This window comes from Orbicella faveolata, unplaced genomic scaffold, assembly GCF_042242905.1.
Source record: "Orbicella faveolata isolate gen_17 unplaced genomic scaffold, um_ofav_v1 contig_12, whole genome shotgun sequence".
Lineage (NCBI taxonomy): Eukaryota > Metazoa > Cnidaria > Anthozoa > Scleractinia > Merulinidae > Orbicella > Orbicella faveolata.
The window spans coordinates 6,080,074-6,095,303 of record NW_028301539.1 but is presented as its reverse complement, the minus strand read 5'-3'; the positions used below and the strand labels follow the sequence as shown (position 1 = coordinate 6,095,303).

The 15,230-nt window shown below is 38.4% G+C and overlaps 2 protein-coding genes and 1 long non-coding RNA gene across 3 annotated transcripts; 2 read left to right on the top strand and 1 right to left on the bottom strand.

Annotated features, from left to right (window-relative positions):
• The first annotated feature begins 482 nt into the window (after positions 1–482).
• Positions 483–9,031, top strand: LOC110046886 (uncharacterized). The gene is made up of 6 exons (XM_089282218.1): positions 483–1,005; positions 2,319–2,542; positions 4,028–4,098; positions 4,522–4,645; positions 7,148–7,343; positions 8,382–9,031. Exons 1-6 carry the CDS (start codon positions 646–648, stop codon positions 8,541–8,543), a joined length of 1,137 nt encoding a protein of 378 aa, XP_089138344.1. The 5' UTR covers positions 483–645; the 3' UTR covers positions 8,544–9,031.
• On the bottom strand, positions 9,010–11,989 carry LOC149116287 (uncharacterized). The gene is made up of 2 exons (XR_016205366.1): positions 10,602–11,989; positions 9,010–9,338 (listed from the first exon to the last, which is right to left on the bottom strand). It is a non-coding gene; the product is annotated as an uncharacterized LOC149116287 (long non-coding RNA).
• A 76-nt stretch (positions 11,990–12,065) lies between these two features.
• LOC110046878 (uncharacterized) lies at positions 12,066–15,185 on the top strand. The gene has a single exon (XM_020752592.2). The coding sequence runs from the start codon at positions 12,066–12,068 to the stop codon at positions 14,616–14,618; it is 2,553 nt and encodes an 850-aa protein (XP_020608251.2). The 3' UTR covers positions 14,619–15,185.
• Positions 15,186–15,230: the final 45 nt, after the last annotated feature.

Here is a 15,230-nt window from a genome sequence, read left to right as displayed (position 1 = left end):
TTAAAGAATGCACTTTTTTGTACAAATTTTGATTACGGTTTCGTGCATGTGTTCGAGAATCGTGGAAAGTGAATTTTTTGTTTCGTGATTCGTGAAATCGAAAATTTACTATCGTGACTTCGTGACAAGACCCCCCCCCCCCCTTGCCCCCCCCCTCTTTTATTCATGTGAAAAGTCAATTTCGAGAAAAAAATCCGATACTTCCCACCGAGAATTTTTCGTCTCTTGTAGTACCCGGGAATGCGATAATGTTACAACACCTTATTATCCAATTTTTGCTCTATTATCTGTCAAGTGGTCACTTACGAGCTGAGAGGTTAAAAACAAAAGAACATTTCAAATTTTTACCTCCAAAAGTGGTCGCAGTCGCTTATGAGATGTGCTTGATTTCAAGAGGTTCCAAATATAGTGATTTCACTTGGAAACTTTGGTATGTTGGAAAACAGGTCGCTGAGGAGAGGTTGTCGCTTACGAGAGGTGGTCGCAACTGGAGGTTCGACTTTATTTACAAAACCTGAGGGTCGAGAAAAGCACTGCACTCTCATGTCAGGAAGAAACACAAAGAAGAGGGAAAGAAAGAGGCGGCGAGGGTCTGGGACGAAATCGAGTCTTCATCGTCACGTGATCAATTGACCGTTTTGAAAAATGGCGGCCACCAGTGTAAACATTTACTCGCCGCTTTCAAGGCTTAGAGCGGACAATCATTCGTTACTAGAACAACTAAAACAAGGCCAGGATGACATCTGGCACGTTATGAAAAGAATGAACTCGACAAAAGACTCATTTCCGACTAGAACGTATGGAGAAACGAGTTTTACTTATCGAGGAGTCGATAGAACGCCCGTGAGAGTGTCAAGGAAAGTTGACCAAGCTACAACGGACAGAAAGCAAACAAGCACTCCGAAAAGCTTTGGGCAAGCTTTGATCGCGGATGGAAATGACAGGAGAAATAGGACGCCCGTCGGGCCGACTTCAATTCTATCTACTCCAGGGAACCGTAAAAGGGTACGTTTAAAAGCTTCGTGTGAATGGTTATGATCAATGTTCTTTCTTCTAGTTAGTAGTACCTTTCTTAAATTTTGCGGTGATTTGAAAATCAGACAGAGTGTTATGCGAAGGAGGCGTTTTACTAAAATCTGTTTTATCCGGAAGGTTCGAAGGTTTTCACCTTCAAGTCAACTCATGACATACATCCGAATACATATACAGTATGTGAATTGAAACTTTGATTAAGCTTGTATATTTGTTTATTCAAAATCCCGTACAAGCCCGTCAATGTTTGTGTTTGTAATTTTGACAAATTGTCCAAGTTAATTCTCAATTCGCATTGGATATATGTCCAAATTAACAAATAATTTTGACAAATTCCAGCGCATTGTAATTAACAGGCCATAAGACGCCATTGTGGTTCAATTTTGTAGTGAATTTGGAAATAATTGAATTCAGAGAGTTCCTCTGACTTCCAAATTGGGCTTAACCTACATGTATAGCCCCGTCCAATTTTGAATTTCTTTTGAATATTTTTTTTTAAAATTCAGTTAATTCCAAATTAGATAGTGTGGTTTTCATTTGGGTGTCGAAAAGTAATTGGTTTTGCAGCAACTACACCACACGATTGGCTTAAAAAAACTCACACCATTTTTTTCATCCAATCAGAAGTAAAACCAAAACCAATCATGACTTGCTCCCATTTGGTTTCCCGCACATTGCATCAGCTACATGTAATTACTTTGAGTTTTGATTGGTTCACTGGATTATCTGTGTCCTTTGTGATTGGATGAAGTGATTACTTTGGTTTTGGCTTGGTGACACCCAATTGAGAATCGCTCTATATAAATAAGCTATACCACTGAAAGCTTACTACTTGCAATTAAACTTTTCCATGTCTTAGAAAAACAAATTTGTAGAAAAAAATATAAAAAAGAAATAAGGTTTATGCAGGGATGTCAAAGGTAATTGTTTGTTTGAATTAGTTTAATTTGACAAATTCTAAGTGATCGTGAGATTGCAAATGATAAATTTCTATGTACACTGTAGAACCTCAAATGAATAAACCTGGAGTGGGAAAAAAGAAAATGGTCTTACGTAAATCCTTTGTCTCTTCTTTGTACTTTGTAGAGATTTTTGTTGTTATTTTTATTTTGTGGCATCCATCTGTAAAGTGGCTATTTAGCTAAGTGCATAAATTTGACCACGTTAAATAAAGGTTATCTAGTTTATAGGTTGTAGGTCTCTCTTCATCATGATTTAGGGCCCATCAAGTCAGATAAGTTAGACTTTTTAAGTTTCAGTTCGGTTTCTCATTTCTTTTTTTTTAGACACCCAAGAAATCTCTTCATGTAAGCTTTGAACCTTCTCTGCGTCACGAGCGCAGTGTAATTGGGGAGGACAATGCAAGAAGATCTCTTCTGGGTTATGATTGGATTGCTGGCTTATTAGACAATACTTCTTACCTGTCAGAAAGACCAGATGACTTTTTTGATGATCTGAAGGAGTTCAGAAGAGTAAATAAAGAAGACTGCTTTGGAACTACTCTCTCAGAGTGAGTTCACATGGTGCATCTATAATGATAGATTGGAATCGTGATTTCTTGAAGGCTAAATTTGTTGAGTGTCCCGATCGGGAGCCTCTGGCTCAGGGGACTTGGTACCTACCCCCTGTGTATATATGACATTAATAAATTATCCTTATCCTTATCAGGGCTCACAAAAAGTGCCATCCGGTTGTCTGGGACAAGTAGATTTTCCTGTTGGGCAAGTAATTTTCCATGCCCACTTGTCCGACAGACAGAGGCCCAGAAAAGTCATTTGCCAGTCACGTCATAAAAAGGGCAAGAAAAACAGGCATGCACTTGCCATGGGCAAGTGAAATTTGAGAGTTACTTGTCTGAAGGGCAAGCTCTGCCATTAACGGAAACAAAAAGTTGTTTCCCATTTGATTTATCCCCAATATCTTGACATCCTGATTTCTTTCGCCAAATTTCATTACCCTTGCTGGCTCTGGAGAGTAGAATTTTCCACTGTTGCATGTAGCTGTTAAGGTCATTCCACTGAAACAGAACCTGCACTGGGATTATTGTCAGACTTTGCCTATTGATTGTTTATATTATAGGAACTTAATTTTGAAATAAAAATGAGGGTCCCTGTGTTGGTTTAGGAGCAAAGTCTGCAACAGCACCTTGTTTATACCCAATAAATCCTTATATTAGCACCATGATTGTAGTCCCAATTGTAGTCCAGGCTTTATTTTGGGTGTCTCTAGACAAGAAAAATACAACTGACAAGTACCAAAAATGGTTTTCTTTGCACCCTGAGCACTCCTGTAGGGATTGTTGGAACAGGCCATTATTAGGGCAATATTACAAATTGCTTGGGGGAGGAGACAACCTGCAGTGAATATACTGTACGGGGAATTGCAACACTCCCAGAGTCCGAGGGGTTTTATTAAAGGGCCCCAGTCAGCCACACCTCTGTTTTTGTTTATATGCGAGAGTTTGGCTATTATATTTTATTCCAAGCATGTCGAAACAAAAGATAATTAAACATGCTTTGAGGAACACAACTTACAGTAAAGCAATAAGATTTTGCTTCACCATGCAATACATGCATCTCAATAATGTTGATGGCATGAAAAATGGCGGAGGCTGACTAGGGACCTTTAATTAAGGGCTGGGCACCACACAAATTGACCAGCTGTGAAGACAATTTTGCCTGCCTGTGAAAACCAGATGTCCTCCTGCTGTAATGAAACCCTTGAGATTCACAGTCTCTTCTTACTATGGAAACTGGGATAATTTCTCACTGCTTTCACAGGCTGAAAACAGAGTCTAAGACAATTTTAAGATTTCATCAACTTACAGTATGCAGACCAAACAATGTTCGTGTTGTACCCTTAGATTTACAAGTTAGATTAATAATATTAATGACATTGAACAAGTACACTTTGTAATAATTATTGTGAATTTGTGGTTTACTATGATATACATAATATTTTTTTGCACAATATATGTTTCATTTTTGTCATTTAGGAGGCCATATACTCCAGTAAAGTTTACTCCCTCCAGAAGCACTCAAAGCAACACTAAGGATGTGTTTTCCTGTAAGAGTTTTTGTTTTTCTTTGGTCATAATTCTCCTTGAAAGTGTAAAGAGTAACATTCATTCAAATCAATCCTGTACACTTGTTGCGCTTTACATTTCTTTCTTGTATTAAAATTGCTGCATCAATTGAAATGCATACCTCAAGTATAATTTATTGTACCTTGCCCTGACCTGGTCATTGAAAATTTTACCAGTTCTTGTGTCTGATTATAACATCTCATGAACATACATGTTTGAGGCAATTGAACTTCCGTTTCATTAACTAAAATTATCATGTTCCTTGTAGAAAACTATCTTACTTCCTTTGTTATGATTAATAGAGGGACTCGGGAAAGTTTGTGAGAACCAAGAATGGCTGCAGTTAGAATATGGCAAAAGGCAACTGAAATAAAGTGGGGTTTTTGTGATTATTTTTCTTTCAGGTGACAATGCATACACATTGAATGAAAGGCTCTTTGCTGTACCTATCCATGGACCAGAAACTCCTTGCTCAGTTTGCCATACAAAGCGGGAATCAGAGTATGAAACAGAAGGCAGTTATGTTCGGTAAGGTTTCAGTGCCTGTCAGGTACCAGTGAGTATCTGCATTCAGGGGTTATATTAAGGGCCAGGCACCTGGAAAATTGCCTGGCTGTGAGGACAATTCTGTCAGGCTGGTTTGACCATCTAACGGAAAGTTTTTCTCAAAACGAAGTTCAGTTGTAATAGTTTTGGTGGCCTGTGAAAACCAGTTGCCGTCCTGTTTAAAATGCCAATGAAACCCCTGCTATTATGAAGGTGGCTGTCACTTTATTATGAGGCAGAAATTATCTAATTGTGAATTCTGGTTTCATTGGGACCAAGTGAGCTCTCCATAATATAGAAGTGTTGGTATTATGGAGGTGTTGATAATGAGCCATTCAATGGGAGTATTTAGCTTTTGAATTGCTCAATTCTAGCTGGCAGGTATGTTTTGCAGGTGGGAGGTTGCAGGTTGAAAAATCAACTTTTTAAGTCTGAGCGAGTCTACTTAGCACTTCGGTTAGCCTGAATAGCACTCCGGTTAACCTAAATTAGCTTAGGGTTGCTTGTGGTTAGCTTTTATACTGGGGTTTATTCGACTTCAACTCAAATAAACAAGCCCTTTCAACCTGCAACCTGCAACCTGCAAAAACTACCTGCTCAATTCTAGCTCTTCCTGTGTGATTCTTTTCCAGTTTGGTGTTTGGTGCCATTGTTCTGCACATTAAACATACTTGTAATCCGACTGCTGTACTCCATGGAATATACTTAGATTGCTGACACTCCTTCCCTATGGCTATAATGTGGCTTAACACATGTGAAAGGAGTTCATGAATTATTTTTATTGTTGGATATTTTGCAAGGATGTTCAAGGAGCTAAAGTTCAGGGGGTCCTTCTTACAGTATCTACCAATTGCCAAATCAGTTGATCATGAATTTGTTGATAAGGGAGGTTTTTAAGGTGGCCAAACACAGTTTTCGTGTGTGCTTTTGCTGATGCAATTCAGTGCATGCACAAGGATTGCAAAAACAAGCATGCTGTCAATAGAGTGATCATTTTATTTACTCAACACCCGCACTAACTGTGCTATTTTTCTCTATTATTGAACGCAGTGTATTGATGGCTTTAGTCTTTTATTACAAAGATATGTTAGAAAAGCTAAGGATGCAAAGTACCCAGCTAAATGCAGGGCAGTTTTTATTGAACCATTTTAACCTTAGTTAGTAGTATTTTAATTCTTGTTTTAGTTTTTTTTAATCTTAGTTAGCTTACCGCATAGGTTTTTGTCCTTTTTATTGTATTTTAAAGGTTTAACATTTATTTTCTCAGAGGACCCTCCTGAAAACCACCTTGTGGTGATTGGAGGCCTCCTCTTAAAATATTATGTATTATTATTATTATTATTATTATTATTATTATTATTATTATTATTATTATTATTATGTGCAGTTGCTCGAAAAATTGAGACCAGTTGCTTTTGCAGAAACTTGCCGATTTGTAACGATCCACTTTTCAAGAAATTTGGCGAAAAATAGTTCAGAAACCACGTGAATGATCTATCACAAAAATCTGAATTTTGACATATGGAATTTTTAATAATACAGAATGTGCAGTGAAAACAATTTACAGCAAATTACGAAAATCGTCTATGTCAAAATTTTATTAGAACAGTGTTGACAGACGGGATTTAATGTCAATTCGTAGTGGGCAAATGATGAAAAAAATCTAACGACTGGATTAATTTTAAATAAACAAAAACCATTTTCTAAGCCTTGTTTTTAACCAGCCCCATTGCCATGGCAACAGCACACACCTTCGCCAAAATGTGAGAATAAACCCTTCTGTGGTTAACCTTGACTCTTGCAGAAATCGGGCACCAAAGGATAAATAGTTTTAAAGTAATGGTGAATTAGGCACTTGAAAGCACAGGAAATCATTTTGTTTATTTTCTCATATCAAACCTTCCAGGCTTTAAATATTACCTTCAGTAATCCCTTAGTTACTGCTCTAAATCTGTAGTTAAGACCCCCCCCCCCCCCCCCCCCGCCACTTAAAGGACCCTGGTCAGCCATTTTCAATGCCATCAAAATTATTCATATTGTACGGTTAATTACTGTAAGTTATGTTCCTGAAAGGATGTTTAATTATCTTTCGTAATTTCACAGATTTGATTTTCTTCATGTCAAAATGCTCCAAATAAAATATAATTGTCCAACTATTGCATGTAAACAAAAACAACTAAGGTGTGGCTGACTAGGGCCCTTTAAGGGACTACAGTCCATAAAACACTCTGGCTAGCAACTGATATGTCAGTGGGCTTAAACTAAGGTACATATTCAAGTCTCAGTCTGGGGTGCCAGCCACTCAACTTTGTTACCTCCTTGATTTAATTTAATTTCAGCAAACATAAGTCATTGAAAAGTCCTTCATTACAATTTTATTTTTATAAAGGTCATACAGCATATGTAATCAGTTTTACGTATTTAATTTTAATAAACAGAATTTAATAATAATCAGAAATAATTTAAGTTTGTTTCTCTTTTCAGAGTGAGTGTCCCACGGTCATCCCTACTCTCACCATACAGATTCAAGCCTCACAGACGAGCTAGTTTTGATCCTACTGATGCAGTGAGTTTGTCGTCACACTGCCTGGCTGGTTGGGAAAGTTCTAAACCCACAGTCATCCCAATGCCATCATCATTAGATCTAAGAACATCACTTCACAAGTCTCGCACCACTCTGGTGAGTGATACATTGATGGAAATTATAATAATTTGCGAAGTGTGAAGTATGATATATGTGTACAAATGAGGTGTACATGTTCATTTAATTTTGAACCAGAGCTCTTGTACATGTACATGGAACTCTATCATGAACAGACTTTTAGAAGACCAACAGAAAAGGAGGCTAGCTTTCATTTTTGATACATTTATATCGCCCTGTTCCCTGACGTGGAAAAGTATTGAATGGGATGTTGATGAACTTGTTATAACTTATGATGTGAAATGAAGAAAAATTGTTTTGTACATGTTACTGCATGAAAGAGTAAGAGAGGAAGGAACCATGTACATGTAAAGTGCCCCCTTGCGGCAGTATTATTACAAATTATGTATTAGATAATACATGAGAGGTGTGATTGTTCATGTAAACCCAATCATAACATCAATATCAGTTATATTATAGTTAATTAAGGTTGCCCCCAAGAGACCCTTTTCAATATATTAAAATTCAGCTTGGCAGCAAGGCCAAGAGGACACAAACATTTAGGAAATTGAATGACCATGTTTATTCCATTCTTTTGTCTGTGTCCTCTAGGCCTCACTATCAATCTGAATTTTAATTTATCGACAGTGGCCCATTGACTTTGCAGCACTAAATACAGTAATACAATTACAGTCAAACCAAGTGAAACGTACCCCTCAAGATTACACTATAATGATTCAGAATTGATTATTTGAATATTGAAACTGCCAGTCGTTTCAAGAATGCAGTAATGAATTGATTATTTGAATATTGAACTCACTAGTCATTTCAAAAGTCAATATTAAATTGATTTTTTAACGCATTAAACCTATTAGCCGTATTCTTGGAATGACTGGTGGGTTCAATTTTCCAATAATCAATTCATTATTGCATTCTTGAAATGACTAGTGGGTTCAATATTCGAATAATCAATTCATTAATGTAATCTTGAGGGGTACGCTTCACTTGGTTTGACTATATAAAGCATTCTAAACAAGGTCAATCAGTAAACATATTTTTTCCACTTCAATCTGACAGGATGCTTCTCGAGCTGGGCGCTTTCCCAGTTCTGCAGCTAAGAGCACAGAGGACTTATTGAACACCAGCCATTCACTCAGATATGGACTTCAAATGTTAGAAAGAGAGCGCAGAAACGAGACCTCTCAACCAGCCCATACCACTCCTTATCCCATCCTCTGATATAAATGTAACATTATGTCTTTCATCTGTCCAAGGTGTCCTCTAAATTGTAGTATTCCTTCTTGTGTGTCGTCGTAACTAATTATTAATAGGGATTTTTTTTTTTCAAATTGTGCTTCAATATTATGATGGAATATATTTATAATAAATAGTCTGATCTTAAAGGAACAAATTTTGATGAAAAGTACACTTTGTTTTATTAGTCAACCTGCTTTAAATTTAGTTTAGCTCTATGAACTGTGTTTTATGTTGTCCAGTGGTCCTCTTTTTTTCTAGGTTTTCTTTTGCATGTCTCTGTTGTTTTATGATATTTTCTATTTAATTTCTTCATTTTTCAAAATTAGAGGTTTCATTTGATTTGAAGATCAAAATATCTAGTCTAGCACAAGCTATGAATTTAAGAATGCATTCTGTATATGGCAAAGCCAGTAACATAAATCAGTAAATCAATTGATTGGTCAAACAATAAAATAAATGGTGAATTTTAATCTTGCAAGCTTAAATTTAGTACATTGTTGGACATATTTTTCAATGCTTTCCTTTCTTCAGTTCAGTCCTATACAGTGGCCGGTGTACATGTAGTAGTGGTTTGTTTACAAATCTATGTACAAATCCAGGCTATGTTTTACATATCCGGACGCCACGCTTATCTCAAGTCCATGCTTTACAAATCCAGTCTGCAGCAGTCCAGTCCAATACAACCTGCATGCTCGCTCGACAGAAATTGAGATCCTCTTTGCCTCATATCAAGTGACTAGCACGTGAAAAGAGGATATGCAGAGACTTGCAGCATTCCTGTGTATTGATAAACCACTTTTACAATGACGTGGCACAGAGTTGCTTAATATCACAAGTAAGGTCACGCAATCTTTTCGCTGAAAGAACTTCTAGACTTAGTATTTTTGTATTATCGAGAGCTACCCAAAGTGCCCTTCTGAGAAACCTATTTCTGGCCTGAATACCGATACATTTAAGCCAGCTTATCGTTAAGCTCTCAATGATGGCAATGGTATTGGTAAGAGATATACGTCAAAAAGTAGACACTTGATATTTAGAAAAACATGAAAAAAATCGCGAATTAGGATTAGTAATCACATGATTTTGCAAACGTCACGCAAGAGTCAAGTCTTATTAGTCTGCAGTCTGGAGTTGGTTGCACACCTCCTTTCTGAAGAGACGTTTCTAGCCGCGGTTTTACCTGATCTTTGATTTGAAAGCAGTGATTTTCAAGCGTCCTTTTCTAATCTAGTCGTCACGAACTGACTGGGCTGAAAATGCTTTCAGTGACGCTGGGCTATAGTCCGTCGATCGCTCGGGCATTCACTGAATTACTTCCGTAGAGGTAAGGAAACTTAAGAGCAGTAGTTGAATGATTGAAAAACTAGAGTGGCTGTGAACTTCGTAGTGACTCTCTTCTACGCGTTTGTGGGGAAAGAAGCAAACAGTTCTCTCACTGCCGAGGTCGAAACCCGTATGGTTATGCGTTCATCCCAAACATTTTTACAAAAAAATTATTTAAAATGATCATGATGCAATGACGGTCCTCTTAGATTTTATCATCTGCCAGGACAGCTAAATTATTTTGACGAAACCTGCTTTCTGACTTTAGAAGTCGGCAACCGATCCGCAAGATCGCTATAAGGACAGAGACGGGATCAGATAGTATTTATTTCCTCCTCGATGCAAATGTTCGGACCCCTCCCCCCTCCCCAGCGCGGCGTGATTCCAAATTAGTAACCTCAAACTTCGAAAGCTTGATAGAAAACTTGCGGAAATCGAAATTTAAACGTGCTACCATCAAAAAGCAATCAAAGGAAATAAAATTATGAAACTTCATGGAGATTCCAGTGTCGTGCTATGAAACAGTATACCCTTGAAAAATGGATCTACGTGTCAAGACAGGCTGAACTGAATTACTGATCTAAATATAACAAAAATATTTCGGCCGACTCTGGCGCTAATTGTTATTGGCATTTTTCGTAAGACAAGCCGTTCTTGAGTGAATAACGAACAAAGGAAAAATAAAACGCTTTTTGTCTCGATCCCCAAATATCTCACCTTAAAATTCGACAAAGTTAGAATAGTTGCGTGTAGTAATTTCGTGATCTTCGTCTAAACGGCTCTACGCTCCCGAGAATCTCCTAGTTTAGGTTCTTTAATCTTCTTTTTATTTTCACACTAATGGTCAAAAGGTCTTTTTCTTATCACAATAATGTATTAAGTTCAAACTATCTGTCATTTAACTTTCAGTTATCTTTACATTGGCTATTATCACACGAATATGCTAGTCATTGTCACGTGACTTGTTAAAAAAAACATTGGCTTTTGATTGAACTGGATTACGGGGATGGAATGAATGTAAGACGGATTCCGCTCAAAGTTCGAGCAATAAGTGTGAAAATTAATTATTTACTAAAAATCTACTCATAGCACGGTAACTTTTGGAATACTATTTAAAACAACTCACTTTATTTCATATCTCTAAGAGACCCCGTGATTAGATTCTCAAGCATTCTCGAGAAAGTTAACGTCAAACCTCGTGAGAATGCTTAAAGCGTGTGTTGTTGTGTTTTTAACTAACCCGAAACTTCTGTTTTAATTGAAGTATGGGTAACTTCAGGTTCAATTTTCGCTCGCGGGGTCAGCTTGGGACAGAGAGATTAAGTCTCGATAAGTTCTTAGCTGTATTCAAAATATTACAATGCCATGAGGTATTTTTGGTAACTTAATTTTTGCCATTATTGCTCGAATGTTCTGCGGAAATCATCTTTATTCTCAATCATTGACAAGGTTACATGACAGGGTACTGCTAAGTATCTTCATGGCTCAGTGTGTTCCCAAAACAAAAAGGAAATGTTTGCATCAATTAAAATATCTCATATTTTAAATTCTGTTTTGAAACATCGACATGGCCACCGAGATACCACAGACAGACACCAGCATCCGGGAAGTTTTATCTTACACGTACTTAACTAAATGCTTTTGTAGCTTGAATCTCAAAGAAAAACATGTGTAGTTAATCTGTAGCATGCGAGGAGGCTCACCTTTGAGTCATGCCCTCGAGCGCGCAGCGCAGGAAAGCGATCCGGCGGGATGGAGTCTGGTGAAGAGGCGCCAAGATAGTCATCTTCTCGTCTCGCGGCTTCGGCGCTCGATTTCGCACTCGAGGCTACGCCGAGCGCGCTTTTGTTCCAACGTGAGCCTGCTCACAGGCTAGTTAATCTGAGGTATTTGTGTTTTAAACCCAGAGTAGCAAAAACTCAGTACCTTGTCAAGCCTAGACAGACTACTACAACACCATGCGGAAACTTGTGCCCTTAGAATATTTATCATATATAACCGTGATCATTAGCCATGAAAATGACACTCATTTTATTTAACTCAGTAATTTAGTTTGCATCAAACATGAGCACGTAATCCAATTTTTTATTCTTCTTTTTAAAGGTCGAGGGGTGTCACCTTGATATCTTCTGTAAAGTAAATAACACAACGAGCAGCGTCAGTCTTTGATCACGTGACGATATGGAGGATCAAATATCACACAAACAAGTTTCTGGCTCTGATGGAAAAACTTTTAAATGTAAGCAATGTGAGAAGGGTTTTCATCATGTTGGAAATCTAAGGAAACATGAGAGATTACACACAGGAGAGAGGACTCATAAATGCAACCAGTGCGGAAAAGTGTTTAGTCGTGAAGAAACTTTGAAGCAACATAACAGAACACATACTGGGGAGAAGCCTTTTAAATGTAACTATTGTAGCACGTGCTTCACTCACATAGGCGCTTTAAAGATGCATAAGAAAACACACACAGAAGGGAAGCCTTTTGCATGCAAACAATGTGGTAAACGTTTTACTGGGGCACGAAATCTAAAGGAGCACGCGAGAGTACACAAAAGAAAAAAGACTTATAAATGCGACCAGTGTGGAAAGTGGTATACGCGGCCAGGGAATCTAAAGCAGCATATGAGAACACACACCGGAGAGAGGCCCTTTAAATGCAAGCAGTGTGATAAAACCTTTACTCAGGCTGGAGGTCTAAAGGAACACGCAAAAGTACACTCGGGAGAGAAGCCTTTTAAGTGCGACCACTGTGGCAAGTGTTTTAGTCGAGCAGGGAATTTAAAGCAACACACGATGATACACACAGGAGAGAAGCCCTTTAAATGCAACAAGTGTGAAAAGTGTTTCAACTGCTTAGCAACTCTAAAGAAACATGACAGAACTCACACAGGGGAGAAGCCTTATAAATGCAACCTGTGTGGCAAGTGTTATACTGTGGAGGGAAGTTTAAAGCAGCATGAACGAACGCACACAGGCGAGAAACCATTTGAATGCAGCCGGTGCGGGAAGTGTTTTAACCGGCGAAGGAACTTGAAGTTGCATGAAAGAACCCACACGGGAGAAAAGCCTTTTAAATGCAACCTCTGTGACTGGTCCTTTAGTGATAGAGGACATTTAAACCGTCATCAAGTAGTTCACACCAGAGAAAAGCCTTTCGAATGTGACTTTTGCGGCGAGTGTTTTCGACATATTGGAACGCTTCTGAAACATAAAACTGTTCATACCGGGAAGAAGCCATTTGTGTGTAACCAGTGTGGTAAGTCCTTTACTACGAAACCGTCTTTAGAGGATCATGAAAGAACACATACAGGCGAGAAGCCTTACAAATGCAATTTCTGTGGCAAGTGTTTTTTTCGCGCAAGCACTTTAACCGAACATAAAAGAACTCACACAGGCGAGAAACCTTATAAATGCAAGCACTGTGACAGATGTTTTAGTCACTCCGGAACTCGAAAGAAACACGAAGCAACACACTCAGCAGAGAAGAATTTTGAATGTGATTTGTGCGGCAAACGTTTTATTCTGTTACCCAATTTAAAACAACATCAAATAACTCATTCGGACAAGAGGCCTTTTGAATGCAAAGAGTGTGGCAAGTGTTTCAAGAAGGCAGCATTTTTAAAGACACATGCAAGAGTGCATACGCGTGAGAGGCCTTATCAATGTAACCTGTGCGGTCAGAGTTTCGGCTATAACAACAATCTAACATTGCATAAAAGAAGGAAACACACAGGCGAGAAGCCTTTTAAATGCAGCCGTTGTGAAAAGTGTTTTAGTAACTCATGGAGTCTTAAGGAACATGAGAAAACACACACGGGCGAGAAGCCTTTTGAATGCAAAAAGTGTGGCAAGTTCTTTACTCGGTCAGCAACTCTTCAGCAACATTTCAAATTACATACGGGAGAGAAACCTTATAAATGCAGTTATTGTGGAAGGCGTTTTAGAGCTTCATATACTCTTACGTTACATAAAAGACAACACACAGGCGAGAGGCCTTGTGAATGCAAGAAGTGTGGCGAGTGTTTTGCAACGTTAACGACTTTAAAACGGCATATAAAAAGAACCCACAACACAGCGAACACAGAAACAAGCCAAGATGACGGCTGCTTCAGTATCTCAGAACTTCTGAGCCAGCGTAAAAACACAAAAACAGGCGAGAAGCGTTTTGAATGTAGTCTTTGTGAAAAGTGTTTTAATAACCCCTGGAGTCTTAAGGAACATAAAAAAACGCACTCTTTTGAATGCAAAAAGTGTGGCAAGTCCTTTACTCGGGAACAAACACTTCACCAACATGCCAAAATACATACGGGAGAGAAACCTTATAAATGCAGTTATTGTGAAAGGCGTTTTAGGGCTATATACACCCTGAGGGTACATAAAAGACAACATACAGGCGAGAAGCCTTGTGAATGCAAGATGTGTGGCGAATGTTTTGCAACTTTAACGACTTTAAAACGGCACATAAAAAGAACACACAGCACAGTGAAGACTGAAACAAGTGAGGATGGCAGCTGCTTCAGTATCTCTGAACTTCTGAGCCAGCGTAAGAAAACAAAAACAGGCAAGAAGCGTTTTGAATGCGACCAGTGTGGCAAGTGTTTTAAAACTGCAACGACCCTGAAGAAACATAAAACAAAGCATGTCGTGGTGAAGCAGGAAGCGAGCGACGATGACAATTGTGTCAGTATCCCTGAAATTTTAAGAGACATTCGAAAAGACAAACGAAAATGAATTTTTATCAACGTGTCCCTTGCAGTGACTGCTTAAGTAGATGACAAAACTTGAGGGCACGTTCTTGAAAGGGAACTGAAGAGCGTTTTAACTAACAGTTGGTCTGCATGCGTGGGAGGCGCCGGAGCGGTGCGCGAATGCAAGAATAAGCGCGCCGCGAAAACTTGCGCACTATGTTCTCTAGCGCTTGCTAAAGGCAGGCTAACCAGCAAAGAAACATGATCATAGAGTAAAATCGCAATTTTCACGGCTGTCAGCCATTTCAAGAAGCGAAATTACGTGCTATAATCTTTACCTGTTTTTTCCTCATTGGGTATAATTGAGACTAGCTAGGTCAGTTTGATTGCCTTGGGGCAGTCCATTACTTCGCCTTTTTTATGCTTGGATTTTGCTGAGAAAAATTGAAACGACTGTATAAAAGGAATTGTCAGATAAATATTGCAGGATTTGGTAGAAAAATAGAGTAATATATTCGAGTGACTTGATAAATGCAAACATGTGAAGATGATTTAGCCTAAAACGGTGTAAACAAAGTCTCGATAACACGAGTCGTGAAAATGTGGTCTACGCATAGCTTCTTTACTTTTAGTCGCATATAAGAAGCTCATGTTT

Coding starts and splice junctions, on each gene's coding strand:
- LOC110046886 (XM_089282218.1), top strand. CDS start 646: ATGGCGGCCACCAGTGTAAACATTTACTCGCCGCTTTCAAGGCTTAGA. Junction 1,006..2,318: donor CTCCAGGGAACCGTAAAAGG/GTACGTTTAAAA, acceptor CTTTTTTTTTAG/ACACCCAAGAAATCTCTTCA. Junction 4,099..4,521: donor CACTAAGGATGTGTTTTCCT/GTAAGAGTTTTT, acceptor TTTTTCTTTCAG/GTGACAATGCATACACATTG.
- LOC110046878 (XM_020752592.2), top strand. CDS start 12,066: ATGGAGGATCAAATATCACACAAACAAGTTTCTGGCTCTGATGGAAAA.